At 39.1% G+C, this 15587-nt stretch overlaps 3 protein-coding genes across 4 annotated transcripts; all 3 read left to right on the forward strand.

Annotated features, from left to right (window-relative positions):
* Window positions 1-1249: 1249 nt before the first annotated feature.
* cfap99 (cilia and flagella associated protein 99) lies at window positions 1250-5742 on the forward strand. Of its 2 annotated transcripts, XM_046063647.1 has the most exons (16): window positions 1250-1330; window positions 1701-1828; window positions 1911-2055; window positions 2146-2240; window positions 2349-2455; window positions 2550-2727; window positions 2921-3001; window positions 3276-3344; window positions 3618-3704; window positions 3823-3911; window positions 4162-4366; window positions 4516-4657; window positions 4749-4900; window positions 4990-5195; window positions 5310-5502; window positions 5620-5742. In XM_046063647.1, the coding sequence occupies exons 2-16, from the start codon at window positions 1715-1717 to the stop codon at window positions 5725-5727; spliced, it is 1971 nt and encodes a 656-aa protein (XP_045919603.1). In that variant the 5' UTR covers window positions 1250-1330; window positions 1701-1714; the 3' UTR covers window positions 5728-5742. The 2 variants fall into 2 exon arrangements, with proteins under 2 accessions (XP_045919603.1, XP_045919602.1); XM_046063646.1 differs by lacking the exon at window positions 1250-1330 and having other exon boundaries at window positions 1371-1828.
* Window positions 5743-6458: 716 nt separating this feature from the next.
* si:dkey-21a6.5 (laminin subunit gamma-1) lies at window positions 6459-12189 on the forward strand. The gene is made up of 9 exons (XM_046062830.1): window positions 6459-6639; window positions 7906-8079; window positions 8326-8464; window positions 8582-8670; window positions 8883-8946; window positions 9841-9929; window positions 10058-10170; window positions 10271-10427; window positions 11418-12189. The coding sequence occupies exons 1-9, from the start codon at window positions 6564-6566 to the stop codon at window positions 11573-11575; spliced, it is 1059 nt and encodes a 352-aa protein (XP_045918786.1). The 5' UTR covers window positions 6459-6563; the 3' UTR covers window positions 11576-12189.
* A 784-nt stretch (window positions 12190-12973) lies between these two features.
* mrpl35 (mitochondrial ribosomal protein L35) lies at window positions 12974-15142 on the forward strand. The gene is made up of 4 exons (XM_046062782.1): window positions 12974-13084; window positions 13298-13463; window positions 14631-14775; window positions 14883-15142. Exons 1-4 carry the CDS (start codon window positions 13009-13011, stop codon window positions 15069-15071), a joined length of 576 nt encoding a protein of 191 aa, XP_045918738.1. The 5' UTR covers window positions 12974-13008; the 3' UTR covers window positions 15072-15142.
* Window positions 15143-15587: the final 445 nt, after the last annotated feature.

The raw sequence follows: 15587 nt of genomic DNA on the forward strand, positions 1-15587 counted from the left end.
TACCTTCAAGTGCTGCTGTCAAACACCGAGCTCACAACCGCGTTTGGGCGCATTTCTGAACAAGCCAGACAATATAGCCCAAGTGACAGGTGACATTTATTTTTATTTTCATTTACATATAGAAAAACTCGAGAAAATAATTATAATTATTTAGATTTTGTATTTATTTTTAGATTTATATATTTCTTTATATTATTATTATTTCTATTCCGTCATGCCCTGATGTGCAATGTGAGCAACTGTGACACAACAATTTCCCCTCAGGGACAATAAGGTAGCCTAGGCCTATTTCTGATTCTGATTCTGTTTCTGATTCTGACTTCTAATAATGATATCAGTTATGGGTTTTCCACAAAGAAGTGTGATTAACCTATTTTAAAACTCTTAAAATTACTTCTACTTTATATGCAAACCATGTATGCTGCATACTGGACCATGATTGGCTTCCAGGCTAGTTGTGATCTCACAAAATCATGCTTTTATGTACACATCCTATTCAGATTTGAGGTCAGCACAAAGAAACTTTCCCCTTTCTCAAATACATGTGAATACAGCTGTCTTGTCTGAAACTCTGCACATCATTCTGCACACCAGGGGAAACAGGAGTTGTTAAAACAGGTCCTCTTGCTTGTTCTGGAGGATTCAGTCTTATCAAACAGTCTTGATCAGCAGAGTTGACAGCTGATGAAACTGAAGCTGTTTAAACTAACTAAGACTTCTTATCCATGTTATCCTAATATGCTACTAGAGCTTGACAGTTCATTCTTACAGCTCATTCTTCGATTGACAATTCACTGCTAAGACCTGCACTGTAAGACTTAAAATATTCAGGATTCTACATTTCTAAACAAATTTTGTGACCACAGACTGACAACACAATAACTTTGTTTACATGCTCATAGAAATCGTCTTATGTTAATCAGATTATAGGAGGAAATCAGATGATGCATTGTGAGACTATTTAACCGCACTTTGCATGTGATTTGTTTAGTGGTAATCAGCTTTTTCCGCCACAAAACCCTCAAAACCCTGATGTGAAGTTAGTCACTTTTCCCTATAACAACTATTTGTGACAACCACGCATAGGCCTTCATGTGGTTATAATTATCAGCACGTATTTCCTCATTTCCTTGCTGCATTGATCACGGTGATGTGCTTAACATTTCCAACAGCACATAAAGGCAGCGCAAGGCTCTCACAAACGTCACAATATGCTACGTCATAATTATTGTTGTGGGAGCCAACAAAGGATCAGGATGTCACACTGTTAATCTGCATCTGATGGATTAAAACCGAGAATGTTTTTGTACATGTTTACCAAAACAACCCAGTAATAATGAAAAAACATCTCATTAATTCAAATGAATGTTGATGTATTCTGTTTTTGTGTGGTTGGCTACTCATTAATAGGTCTTTTAGCTGGGATATATTTCTGTTTACATTAGTGTTTCTAAGCAACGGCTGAACCTGGCAACGGTCCGCGCTGCAAACAAGCTGCTCCGTGAATTTTCTTGGGAACATTTATTTTATATAGGTCTATCTTTTAATAGTAACAGTGTCAGTCTGTCTCAGCTAGAAGTAACCTACAATTCAGATTTACTCTCTATGCTTGAGTATTGATAATATAAACTTTATTTCTGCGGGCTGTCCTGCCAGCAAAGATCTTTTTCACCACAGTTAGGACTGTCAATCTCCACCAGCAGGTCGATATAAGATGGCACCAAGCTATGGATCACTTGTCAAGGAGGCCATTGTGCTGCTCAATAAGTTCAGCGCTGGCAGACAGTGTTTGGATGACTTCATGGACGATGCTTCACAGGAACTGCAGGTAGGTAGGCCTGTAGCTTCAGATCAGTGTCCTGATTCTGCTTGTGCTTACACCTGAATATCACATTTATTATTTCTTGCAGAACATGGACACTTTGCATAAGAAGTTCGTACTTGATGTTGTTTCTGGATGTACTGAGCACAAAAAGTTACTGGACATCGTTATCAATGTCTTCTATGGCCAGAATGTGAAATATTTATCCAGAGGTGATCGCAGCCAGTTTGTCAGTAAGTTAATGAACTAAACAGTCTTGTACGCAAGCTCTGAATAAAACAAGATTATCGCTGACACGTTTATAATACTATGTTGTTCTTCAGTTATCTGTTACCTCACCACATTTGCTCTTGATGACCTTGGACTTCAGAGTTTTAGCAACATTGTCAAGTCTCTGGACATCAAGATGATGCACACAGTGAGAAACTCCATTTCTGATAGTGTTGTTGCATTGGATATAACCAGCAATGAATAGCTCCATTACTGTGCCCTCTGTGTAAGTGTGTGTATTTGTGTTTGGCTTTAGTTCCTGACTTTCTTCTTCACAAACCTCACCACGTGGATACAACAGGAGTGGAATCAAATCTATGATGCTGCCTATGTGGAGAAACAATGGATTGGCCCTCTGCTAAGGCGAGAAAAGCAGAGTACAGGAAAAACATTTTTCAGGAAATGAATGTTATTTCAAAGAGAAGGGATGAAAAGCATATGTCTATTTGTCCTTTAGATGGCGCCCTGAGATTGAAATTCTCATGAACCAGCTTGCTGTCAAAATGTCTGGAGGGACTCAGATCAAGAGAGTGTCAATGAAAACCACTGAGCCCCAGGAGTTCTCTCTCACCAAGCCAAAACCCCAACTTCTGCCTATGTCGGAGCTCATTCCACAGCAGGAAAAATCCAAACCAGTCAGCCTCATCTACAGTTATATACAATATTTTCTTCAAACATTGCCACACATTTGGTTTATGTGTGTACCGTGTTTTGTTTTTGTGTAACAGCCAACAGATATATCCTTAAAGAGAATATAGACAAGAAAGGTCATGTATATTTTGTTGAGGATGTGATGGACGCACCACTCAAATGTTTTTTGTTTTGTAGGTACCAAATAGCACATACAGGGCTCCAAAAGAGATGCAGATTATAGAGGAGATCAAAGAAAAGAACCATCAAAAGATAGAGGTATGATGTCAGTGTTTGTCATCATAATCAGAAAAGGATATCTAAAAAGGCAAAATATGGTTATATTAATGTAATATAAGAAAAAACAGGTTTGACAGAAAGAGTTGTAAATCAACAGCTGGAATATGCAACAGTTAATTTCAGCAGATTAAAGACATAATAAAGTTCTTGTTTTTTTGGAATTTAATTCTGAACTGCTCGACTAAAATAATTCTGTTAAAGTGGCATATATAATTACTAACACTAATGACATCCTATCTGTTTTTCTTCAAAGGAACTGCTCTATGAGGCAAATACGAAACAGTTCAGATGTGTAAATACACAGAAGTCTGAACGCACCAAGGTATGGGCTATTTCTGTTCTGTATACATGGTTTTCGAAAGTAATATTATTGATTCATGTCCAGCCTTATTTTTATAGATAAAAAGCTTCCCAGGATTTCTTCATTTCTTGTAATTTTGGGCTATATAAATATAAATGACTTAACTTGACTTGCTTAATGTTCATTTCTTGGTAACTGAATCCCAACACATCCTTTTAGATAAGAGACATTCACTCAGTCAGTGTCAGCTCAGAGTCAGTTCACATTTCTTACAAACCCTCATATGTATTGCAGAAAGTGATGTCTGTCATTAAGGAGGACTTTGATTCAAAACTCAAGTTCAATTCATTTCATTCATCTGGATCTCCTTCCAGTAATAAGGTGAGATCTAATAATTTCACATGCCTCAGTGCATGAGTCCCCAGTATGATAGTGATAAATATGAACAAATGTAGTTATAATATCCACTGGCATGTGTGTATTTTTCTGATTCTGTTAGAGTAACAGCTGGCCCATCAAGCTCAACAGTGCAGCCATCCTGAGGACGGGGGCACTATATGACCGCTGGGTGGAGGAGGAGCTGCAAAGGTACAGCACAGCATTAACCTGCCATTGCTTGATCTACAATAACAATTTACTTGTATTTTTTCACTAGATTTATTTTTTGATCACAAGTGATCACAGCTTTGTGTGACTGAACACTCTTGATGTGATGTCATGTGTATGTAATCTGTTCTCAAGTCTCTCTCGCAAAGAAGATCTTGATTTCATTGAGACAATGGACCTCAACCAGTTTGAACAATCCATGACTCATTATGTGTTTGTATTTGTGGCACAGAATGGAGCGTCTGGTAGAGGGGGCACGTGAGCCCTCATCCTTCCTACAGTGGCAGAAGGAGATGCGTGAGAAGGACCTTCATGAAGAGCTGGCCATGATTGAGCGCAGGCGTCTGGATGGACGCATCAGTTATGAGGAGGCAGCTATGGCCCGCACACGCATAATGGAACGCAACCAGAAGACTGCTCAGCAGAAGAAAGAAGAGGTGGGTAATGGTCACTTGATAACTTATTTGGCATTTGCAGAAGATTACACGGTGCTTTAAAGTTCGTATCGGGAAGGGTAATTAGACAAAAGCATGTCAGTTATTCATGAAACATGGTGTTTCTTTAAATGATTTTTTGTGTCTTGTAGACAGCTCAGCTGATGCGGAGATATGCTGAGAAAAGGTTGCAGGAGGAAAAAGAAATGAGAGACTTGGTGCAACAAGTGGCAGAGGGCCACAAGAACTCAAAGGCAGCTAAAGAGAAGTTACAGAAATTCAAGCAAAGTATAGGTACGCCCTATTTTTTGACATGACGCGATACAATGATAATTTGTTTCATGATTTCTCTTTCATTCTCATTGATTTCATGCACATTTCACAGTGAAAGAAGTCTCAGAACAAGGCAGAGAGCTCCTTCGTCAAGCACTAGAGGATGCACAGGCAGAGCTCAGCAGGAAATTCGAAATCATCCATGAAATCCGCACTATTGAATCGCTTCCTCACATTAGAGTCAGGAATTTTGACAACACGGAGGTGAGTGAAGAAAGCATGGATGCCATCTCACATTTGACATACTTCCACATACATCTTGTGTCACTGGACACTGTCATGTCCCACGTCAGACTGCAGGCCACAAGCTGCTGGGAGAGATGTCCCTGGTCGAGCTGAAAGAGCGACTAGCCCTCCTGAAGGAAGCACAACAAACAGGGCAGCAGGAGAAACGGCAGCACATCATGGAGGAGATGCAGAGCAAGAAGCAACTGCTGTTGGAGCAGCTGGACACCATCAACATCCACAGGAGAGCGCTGGCCCAGGCTGCAGCCATCAGGTCGGGAAAATGTTTGGCTCTGACTAGATTATGGTAGAAGGAAAATGCGGGAAGATACATATGCAAACACGTAAATGTCACACACACGTTCATGACAGTTTTTACATGTTGCAGGAAAGAGGAGAGGAAAGCCAGGCTGCGTTTTCAGCAGGCGGTGACTCAGGATGAGAGAGTTTTGGCTCTACAGAAGAAGCTTGAAGACAAAAAACATGAGCGCCAAAGAATTAAGCAAACTGAAAGCAAGAAAGCCAAAACCTCTGAACCGGCGGCAGCACACACTCTCAGACACACAGAGAAGCACGACAGAGTGAGTATGAAATCCTCACTTGTAATCTTTGTCTGTTTTTGTTAGTGTTAGGGATTTTTCATACCCGTGGCAGTGAATAAAACTCCTCTACCGTCACTCTTTTTCTTGTTCTGCCAGAAAAGCTTGAAGGAGAAAAGCTGGGAGGAACTGGAGCTGAGCTTAGAGCATCAGATCCAGAAGGACGCTCCTTATGTTGTTTCTCTGACGGAAACACTCAAGACATAAATATCTGCAACATGCTCTGCGGGCCTATGAATGTTTAATTTTAGATCAGAAAGATTAGTAGTTATATTTGTTGCAAGAAATCTGTGAGATAATTAGCTTTTCATCTTTAGCCATTTTCTGAATGTGACACATTTTGTATTAAAATGAGTGCCACTATGATTTATCTCCATTGTTAAGATGATTATTTGTGACTTTAGTCTACTTGTAATATATATAAGTGTTTTTTATGTCCAGCAAATTTAAAAAAATGTCAGCATTTATTTTTTCATTTCTCCCCAAAGTAAATTCCACCCATCTGTGAATGTGGCTTGAAAAGGGAAGTGGATCTTCAACTTGTGACTTATGAAAAAAAGTCCCTTCCCCAAATCAATGTTGGTGTTGTGGCTTGCATGCTGTGGTAACAAGTTACTGTACAAATATCACTCATCATTACTCAGATGAACCATGGCATCTCTACTATGATGAACTAATCTAACTAAAATAATATTACTTACAAAACAATATAATCTACAGTAATGTCACAATAGGTTCCCTGTTGAGTCCCATAGACACAGACACAGAAATTTAATAAACTATCCATGAAGAATATTACTGGACAATTAATTTGAACCATATAGGAAACAGTAGCGCCCCTGCTGGCAGTTCCGTGTAACAGCAGGAGATCTACCTGCATTTTTCTCAGTTTTTCCCTCTAAAGCAAAATCACATGATGTGTATTTGTCATATGACACTAATAAGAGGTCTGATCCAGCGAGCTTGTGTCGCTGTAGTTCACTCGACTACTTGTCAGGGATGAGGTGCTGTAGCCCGACATTGTTTGTTGGTTGTTCTCGGTAATGTCGATAGGTGATAATATCTGGAGGATGGACTGCCGGGGAGTTCTGCTTGGAATATGCGCCGCTTATTTCATAGGTACGTTTACGCTCATCTAGCAGCACGACTGCTGCAATGCTTTAAAACACTTTCAGAGGCACTATTTGTCTATTATAGAGATATTATTGAGATATGATAGATCACATTAAATACCATGATGTTAATTCACCACTTAAAGTTAAAGCGACTCCAAAGTGGACTCGCCTTTTATAGTTCAATTTTAAGCGTATTATATCAAAGTAAAAACTACACATGGGATAAAATAACTTTCTTCTCATGAAACGTTATAATAAATTAATGCACTGACTTAATGTGTTCCATGTTAGCCTAGTCTATTGTTCAGTAATGTTTTATTATCCCAAATTGGAAACTAGTAGGCAACCTTGCCAGCCATCACCGCAATATAACTCATGTGGTTTTTGTCCCTGATGTTAAGGTTAATACTTATCATATTTTAAACTATGGCATCTAGCTGCCATGTCACTGTAATATCTCTTTAGGCACTCATAATTCAGTTGGCATTTGACTCTGAGCCTTCCAAACTTTCAGGATTGCAGCTTTTCTTTCTGCCAGTTCAACAGAGGCTCATGTCTAAAGCATTTGAGAGAGAAATGTTGCCAGCTCAGAGGAGACTGAACCAGTGAAATCACATGACCCCCTCTTTTCTGAATAATTGCATTTCATGAGGAGGATGGCTTGTAGTCAAGAAAGCATGCTAATGTGATTACTACCACAATATGGGCTCTGTTTTGCTGATGTGCTTATAGTACCTGTTGCCCCCACTTTCTCAGTGGTTAGATAATGTTGAATTGTATACTTAAGATTTTGTGGAGTGATTTTTATTTATTTTTTTATTAAAGATATCACGGCTTTAGTTTAACGAAGAAGTTCCCCTCTTGGTAATACGCAGGCAGCCGTCCATGGCTCACCTGCAATGCTTTGTTTTGTTTGTTCCCGAGGCTAGATCCATGTTCAGTATGTCTGAGAAGAAGGGGAGATGCATTTATGGTGACCACTTGAGTCTCCAAGACTAAATTTGCCATCAATTTCTACTTGACACCACAACAGAAGATCTGTTTTGGTGATAAAGGTTTTCATGCATTTGTTTGTTTGTTTTTTGCCCCTTTAGCGTGTGAAAATATGACAACAAAAATATGAGCAAAACAAAAGGCACTACAACCCCAATCACTATTTTCTATTCATTAACAATTATAGGCAAATTAAAGTGTTGAATTTGCATTGCAGCCCTGTATCAGTCCATTAGCAGAAGTCAGATATTAAACATCGAGTGTTTTTCGCTTCCAGGCATGGTGCTGAGCCAGACCACACTCACTCCTGCCGTGATGAACACGACTCTCATTGAGAATGTGACCAGTCTGACTCCAACTCCTGTGATTCTCAGTAGCACGACCCCGAGCTGCTCTGCATTCAATACTTCGACTTGTGAGCCCTGTGCACCAGGATCGCAGTACGACAACAGTGAGTCAGTTACCTTGTCACCTCACATGAAACCACCAGTTTACTCTTTTTTTTTTTTTGAGTGTGATCGTGGATCACAGAAACATTTGAATGTTTTAAGATCTTAACTTATCCTTGTGTATTGGTGACTTGTCCTGTCTGTACTTAACCTCTTAAAAGATACCCTCTAAGATTTAGCACTGCAAGGATTAAAACAGTAAGAATGGACAATAAAGTCAAAGTTAATGATTCTCTTTTCCTCCCGAGACACCCTGCTGTGCGCGTGCTGTTCTGACCCCGGGCTGTGTCTATTTCCTGGAGCCTGTCTGCCATGCACCAGAGGTTTCTATCAGCCCCTAGCTGGTCAGCAGCAGTGTCTGCCCTGCAACCGTGGTTTCTACACAAAGTAAGGACACAGATGATTGCAACAAATTCACAATGTTCTTTTAGTTCTATTGGTCTTGACTACTCTACTGTCTACTTCACTGGTCGATTCCTTGTGTATTTTTATACTATGGCACAGTTTCACAGGAAGTCCATTATGTCAGCCCTGCTCTCCTGGATCCTTCAACAATAACACTGGTGGAGACACTTGCACAAGTTGTTCACCAGGTGTGTTTATTTAGCTTTAGAAATTAGACAGATATATTTAAAATAAATGTCTTTACCAGATCAATAACAAGGGGATTTAAGCTCTCAAATGAATAGATTATTTACCTTTAGATATGTACGATTACTAGTTTACATGCAATGAGATCTCATGTTATCTAAGAGAGAAAACATGAATCACACGTGTTGAGTTATTTTCTGTCTGCTGCTTTCAGGTTTCTTTTCATCGCAGCAGAGTTCCACTTCATGTTCACCCTGCGCACTAGGAAGTTTTTGCAAGTGAGTTGCACTTGAATGTCACCAGGTTTCTGTGTCTATTTCTGTTTCTGTTTGTAACTAGGACCCCAAAACTTTAACTGTATTTTGGAAAATCACTTCATCTAACAACAAGACTCCACAGACATCACATGATTTCATCCCATGGTTTGCCAGATACACACACACACACACACACACACACAAGGCCAGTCACACAGTCGCTACTTTGATTAATAAGCAGAAGGTATGAAAAGTGGTGTGTAAGATCATGCCCAGGCGGATATAAATGGGGAAATATAAGTTAGTGTGAGGATACAGGAGCAAGATGACCAGGTCAATCCCTAGAAAATGTCATCCCGTATCCAAGTTTGAGATAAGGTTATAGCAGGTTAAGGGCTGCAAGGTCTCCCAGGGAGATCATACAGATTCCCAGGCTAGATTGGATAGTCCCTCCAGGGTGTTCTCAGTCAACGTGTTGTGTCAGTCTGCCCAGCTATACTCTTAGCTGACATACACAGAATAGCTCCACAGGGAGATATCTCTGAGGCATCTTGATCAAAACACAGGAGGAGGAATGAGAAGACAGCAGTTTCTATGAGGACCTTCCACATAAAGAAGGAAATAGATTTAGGCATTTTCTAACTGGAATCTCCTTCAAAGCTCTTGACCATAGGTGGGGGTTGGAAGGAGAGATCCATTGGTAGACCAAGAACTTCACCTTTAGGCTCGGTCCTTCACCGTGACAGTCTAGTTGCCTCTTTGACACCATCCAAAAATCCTTGATTAAGTGCTGGGAAACCAAGCCGCAACAACACCTTTAAACTAAATCTGCTTTGGTTGTTGTTTTTGGTTGCCATGAAATTGTTAGTAGTTTGTCAATTTACAGACACAAACAAGTGTCTTTCACTCTGACAGCTCCTCTGGTTGTACCCGGTGCCAGACATGTCCTGGAGGAACAGAAGCTATACAGACCGCTGCTAAAGACTGCACACCGTGTCGGCCAGGTAATGCACATGATGCTAACTTAAAGCTGCAGGGCCCTAATAATTAATGTTTATGGGTACTGCAGCTTATAATAGGAAAAAAGGGGGAAGCATGAGTATCCATCCAGGTGATATCTGGTTTTGAACAGGCATGCACAAGGCTCCCCATCAGAGTTTGTGTCAAATCTGCAGCAGTGGCTTCTTCCAGATCCACTGGGGTCAGGAAAGCTGTGATGTTTGCCCAGAGAATCACTACTGCCCTGTGAGTACTACAACTCCCACACTCTGCCTAACAAGAGAAAATTAAGCTGTTAAAAAAATGTCTTGAGGTTGTTTGATGACAGAGCATGTTGTTCTCTCAGAGTCCTGATGTGAACCCCATTCAGTGTCCGAATGATGCATTTTGCCCAGAGGGCAGCTTGGCTCCAGGCTACTGCATGGAGACTTTCTTCCGCAAAGCAGGGGACACTTGTGAATTGGCTCCTGTCACTATTGCTCTTTTAGTTATTGGAGGAGGGGGTAAGTAACAATGCTGGAAGACATACAATAATTCTTTATGTTTTTAATGCACATGAAGAAATACTCGAATAAAATCTTGTTTTTACTCATAATTCTTTAAAAAGTACAACTGCATTAATATTTTTTCTGATATTTCAGAGTGTCTTTTGTAATGCAACCTTACTTCACAGTATGTTAAATGCATTGGACATTAAGTTATGCTTTTCAAACTGATTTCCTTTAAAGTTGACAAACTTCAAGCCGCAATGTCCCACATTTATATGATCTGATACACACAAACCAATTCCATTTAAATTAAGTCTTAATTGTACGTGTTTGGTATAGTAATGGTTCATAGCTCACTTTGGATAATATTAGGCACACATATGTTTTGTATCTTAATGCGAGAGCTTTTTTTTCACTCATAATACATGGATTGCTAAGAGTGGAAAATACCTCACGTACTTTCCACTCGTGACTTAGGAATGAATGATCAATTAAAATGTACAGGACTGCTCTTTTTTTATATACTAAATTCTTTTCTTATAACTTTATTCAATGTAAATAACTTGTTTATTTAAACTTCTGAATAAAATAAGTCCACTCAGCAGGTATAACTAATGAAATAGAAATGTTTTGTTGTTGAAATGTACAGTTTCTCTTTTATTGACTAGAAAATAAGCATTTTTTTACTGCAAATTTCATGTCAACACTTATTGTTCCGGGAGTGTATTTCTTGCCTATTATATATGACACTTTAATTTCCAGAGAGACTATTAATCCAATGACTCCTTTGGTCATTTGGCCTCTGGCAGCATGGAAACACTAATCCTTTTGTTTTTTGCCCACTGGAAACAGATTTTGCCCTTATACTGACACCAAATCATGCGCATATAGGACAAAAAAAAATAAATAAATAAATCAATGAACTCTTTCTGCATGTGTAATAAGACTTACTGTATATGGTAATTTACTCTAACATCCTCTGGTGTTTTTCCTTTTGCCCCTCAGTGGCTCTACTCTTCATCATTTTAACGGTACTACGTCGACGACGAGACACTGACGGAGAGCTGAATGTAGCCAGAGCTCCATTGTTAGGCAAAGAGCGACCTCAAGGTCGATACTATGGGATCCCCTGTGATGCAGAACCTGTATATGCTGGCTGGTGAACCAAAGAACCTCCAGCGTAATTTTCCTGCAGTAAGAGTTTGGTAGGACAACCAACTGAAGTCTCATCTCCATAAATAAGACTTGTGACCCAACTAAATACAAAAGAACTGATAGAAAAAGACTGGGGGTAAAATCCTGGATTGGTGCCTTAAGAGTACTTTGAAAATACACCAGCTTTTTTATGGGTACATTTTAATATATTGTTCAAGAACAGAAGTTGACTCTTGCGAATTCTTGTAGTTTGACACTGCTACAATTGTTCCACTCAGATGAACACTTTCCTTTTGTACACTGGTGTATTGAATAATGAGAGCTATGCTGGAACAGTGAAAATGAGATGCTTGCCTCGACTGGGTGGGAACCTCTCTTATGAAGAGCGCCTTTTTTACGGAGGTAATTGATTTACTTTGCACTTGTGTTGGTAGAATTGTGTTTGCCTCCTTTAACTTGTGTAGTTCCACAGTTACAGAGAGGTTTTACGGTGGTTGGTGCCTTGTTGTTTTTAATGCAGTTGGTTACAGCACACCGTGTTAACTGTTGTATGTTTTTCATCTGCTTTTTTAAGGTTATCTTGTATGTTTTAAATGAAAATAAATAAAAAGTATTACCTTGAGCAAAGTGTCTTACTTGTTTTGCAAACTTAAATTAAAAATCAATTAATCTTGGATGCCAAGTTGTTAGTGTACAAATAAAATTACTTCTTTTTTCTTTAATGGGGCAATATATACGTCTGCCATGAAAATATCAATTCAGTGGATACAGCAAGGTTTATCAGACTAAAGAAAAGAGGGAAGTCACTCTTAACAAGACTGTGGTTCAGTCCCACAGCACGGAACAATTCTTTCCACATTATGTAAATGTCCAGCAGGAGGATCTCAGGATCAGATAAACAAGTTTACAGAGTTTGAGAACCATGGCGTAGAAAGACCGATACAGATGAAAGTAGCATAAAAGACTGTGTGATATCATGCACAGAAAGTGGATACTGGAGTACATAACACAATTGCTGGTGGCTGAAACGTACCTCCACAATGATTTTAGGACTGTCTGTGTTATTTTATTTGTAACCAGGATTTATATTTCATTACCAGATAGTAGTGGTGAAAGGAAAACTAGTGATGATACAATGTAGAAATACTTTGTTACATTAAATGTACTATTTAAAGTATTTACAAAATACTTTAAGTATAAATAGTAAAAGTACTGATTACCCAGACTGGACCTTGTCAGAGTGTTATATTAGTGTAGCTATGTACTTTAAATTAGTGGATTGTTATTATAGATATATTAACATGTAGCCCAAGAATCATCTTAATCTAAGTGGCTGTCAAATGTTGGATTTTTTTGGAAAGGCTTACAGACAAACACGTCCAGAAACTGTTGTTAGGTGGCGGTAATGCACTATTTAGTAGTAACGGTGGATGCGACAAAAATGAAATCTGTCCAAACAGGACTCCGTAGCATTCAGGAAGGAAACATGGCGGCCGCCTTGGCAAGGAGGGTGTCTGGTGTGTACCTTCAATTTGATATTCATACTTTTTCATTTCACTCTCCTCATTCCGTAAAGTTTTAGACTTGTATCCATTTTTTAAATGTACTGAACTGCTGCAGCAATGGGGCGTAACTTACGTGCAGTTTTTAAGCACGTCACTACGGTACTAGGTGTTCTCTCTAACTGCGACTCCTCTCATCTGTTTTCATGTTGTCCTTGTGTCTGACAGGGCTGCTGAGGCCGCTGTCTGTCTCTCTGTGTGCCAAGACACCACAGCTCTGTCAGTTCTCCAGCCTCATCCAGCCGCCGCCTCTCTACAGCTTCGCCACAGCCGCTGTCCGCGCTCCTCTGCGGGCTGCAGTGTGTCAGACACCCCGATACAACATCCTACAACGGTAAAAGAGCAGAGGGAACTCGCCTGCTGATTTTCAGATTGCTGTCAGGTGGATATTAACAACAATAATTAGTGTAACCACCTGATAATAAGCTGAAAAGCAACACATATGTCTCCCTTTTGTGTCATGAACCACGATACTGTTACGCTATGACCAAAGGTTAACACTCTTGTTTTATTAGTGTATTGGCTGGGTTCGCTTCCAGTTTTTGGGCAAGCGTTTGGGGGAGACCCTCTCCTGTTTCAACATGTCCATGCATCTGTGCTCAAAGAAAAGCTGGCAAAGAATGGTTTTCAGAGTTTTATAATGACTCAACTGGCCTACGCAGAGCCCTTAATGCAACCACATGCAACACCTTTGGTGTGGATGCTAATGCTCTTGTGGCTGAATTGGAGCAAATCTTTGTAGCCGGGTTACAAAATATTGTGGGAAAACCTTCCCATAAAAGTTGAGACTGTTACAGCCTCAGATTAATGCCCACAGTTGAATGACAAGATCAATACGCATATGTGTATGTAACATTGTGTCCACATACATTTGGCCATGTAATGTAACTTTTGCATCAGAAATTAGAACTCATTTAAGTGTTGCCAATAAACAATGTCTAAAATATTTTCATGCATTAAAGGAGAAAGTAAAATGAAAGATAAATTGAATCAGCGTCTGGGGAGAATTTGTTAGTAAAATTTAACAGTTTACTACTACTTAACTTATTTATTTGCTAACAAATACATTAACTAATACATTCTCACTGTAATCTCCTATAGCCCTCTCACATATCCCTTTATGTTTGGGGGAATCAGGATTATTTGTAGGATTAGGACTGTTGTAGCTAAAACTGCTGTTGGGATTACAGTCTGTATAGGTGCAACAAAAATGATACTTTCTTTAAAATCTACTCCTTTTCACTTGAAAACTATGTGATTGTGGTGGTTGAATAAGTATGTTATGCACCACAAACAAAATTCTACTCACCACTTTTGTGTTTGTAGTGGAGTGAGAAATCTCAGAGAGTGATATATCAAAACCTGACCATACAAAACTAAAACCATCTGTATCAGCTGGTGATGCTTACTTGTCTTAGGTGATAAAATGTTGTTTTATAATTTGACTGAGTTGGACCTTTAAATAACCGTAGTTGTGCCCTTTCTCTACTTTTCTGCGCAGGGTATCGGCTCTTACTCCCAGTCTGACTCAGCAACCAAGTAGAAGTCTGACGTACTACAGTGTGAAGAAGGGGAAGAGGAAGACTGTAAAATCAGTGACAGAAAGGTTCATGAGGCTGCACTGTGGCCTTTGGATCAGGCGCAAGGTACAAGTTTGTTTTTTTTGCTGACTGTGAAAATCATTAATGTTTCTTTCTACACCTTAATCACACAGTTTTGCCAATCTGACTTCTTGTTTTTTGGGTGTAAACAGGCTGGATACAAGAAGAAACTGTGGAAGAAGAAACCTGCCAGACGCAAGCGCCTCAGGGAACATGTATTCTGTAACAAAACACAGAGCAAGCTTTTGGATAAAATGACAACCTCTTTTTGGAAAAGGAGGAACTGGTTTGTTAATGATCCATACTTGAAGTACCACGATCGGGTCAACTTCAAAGTGTAATCTGCTGATCCATGTAGTGACATCTTGTTTTCTGTTTCAATATAATACAATAAAGTTATATATGTAATAAAGTCTTTTCTTTTATATGCTGTATTAAGCTAAAAAGACAAAAACAAATGACACACCGTCAAGAGTTTTCCTTTAATATTTAATGGCTGTAAATCAATTTAAACAAACATTTAACCTAGTAGAACAATAAATTGATAGCCATAAACCATCATGTCATCACTTAACTGCTGTTTTTTTTAATACTTTACAATAAAGTTGAAATTTAAGTAATTTGACATTCTGGCCTGCCAGAACAAAATTTCTTATTCAAGAATAAAGTGGCTAATTGATCAGTAACTAAGACATCTTATTCATATGTATAACCAACATGTATGTATATTCATAACATTTCATATTCTTTCTACAAAGCAACCAAACATGAATTCATTGTTTACCAGCAAGGTGTCTGAAGAGGCCAACAGCTTCACAGAAAATCACTTAAGAAATCCAATTTTCAAAGAAATTAAA

This window comes from Micropterus dolomieu, linkage group LG11, assembly GCF_021292245.1.
Source record: "Micropterus dolomieu isolate WLL.071019.BEF.003 ecotype Adirondacks linkage group LG11, ASM2129224v1, whole genome shotgun sequence".
Classification (NCBI taxonomy): domain Eukaryota; kingdom Metazoa; phylum Chordata; class Actinopteri; order Centrarchiformes; family Centrarchidae; genus Micropterus; species Micropterus dolomieu.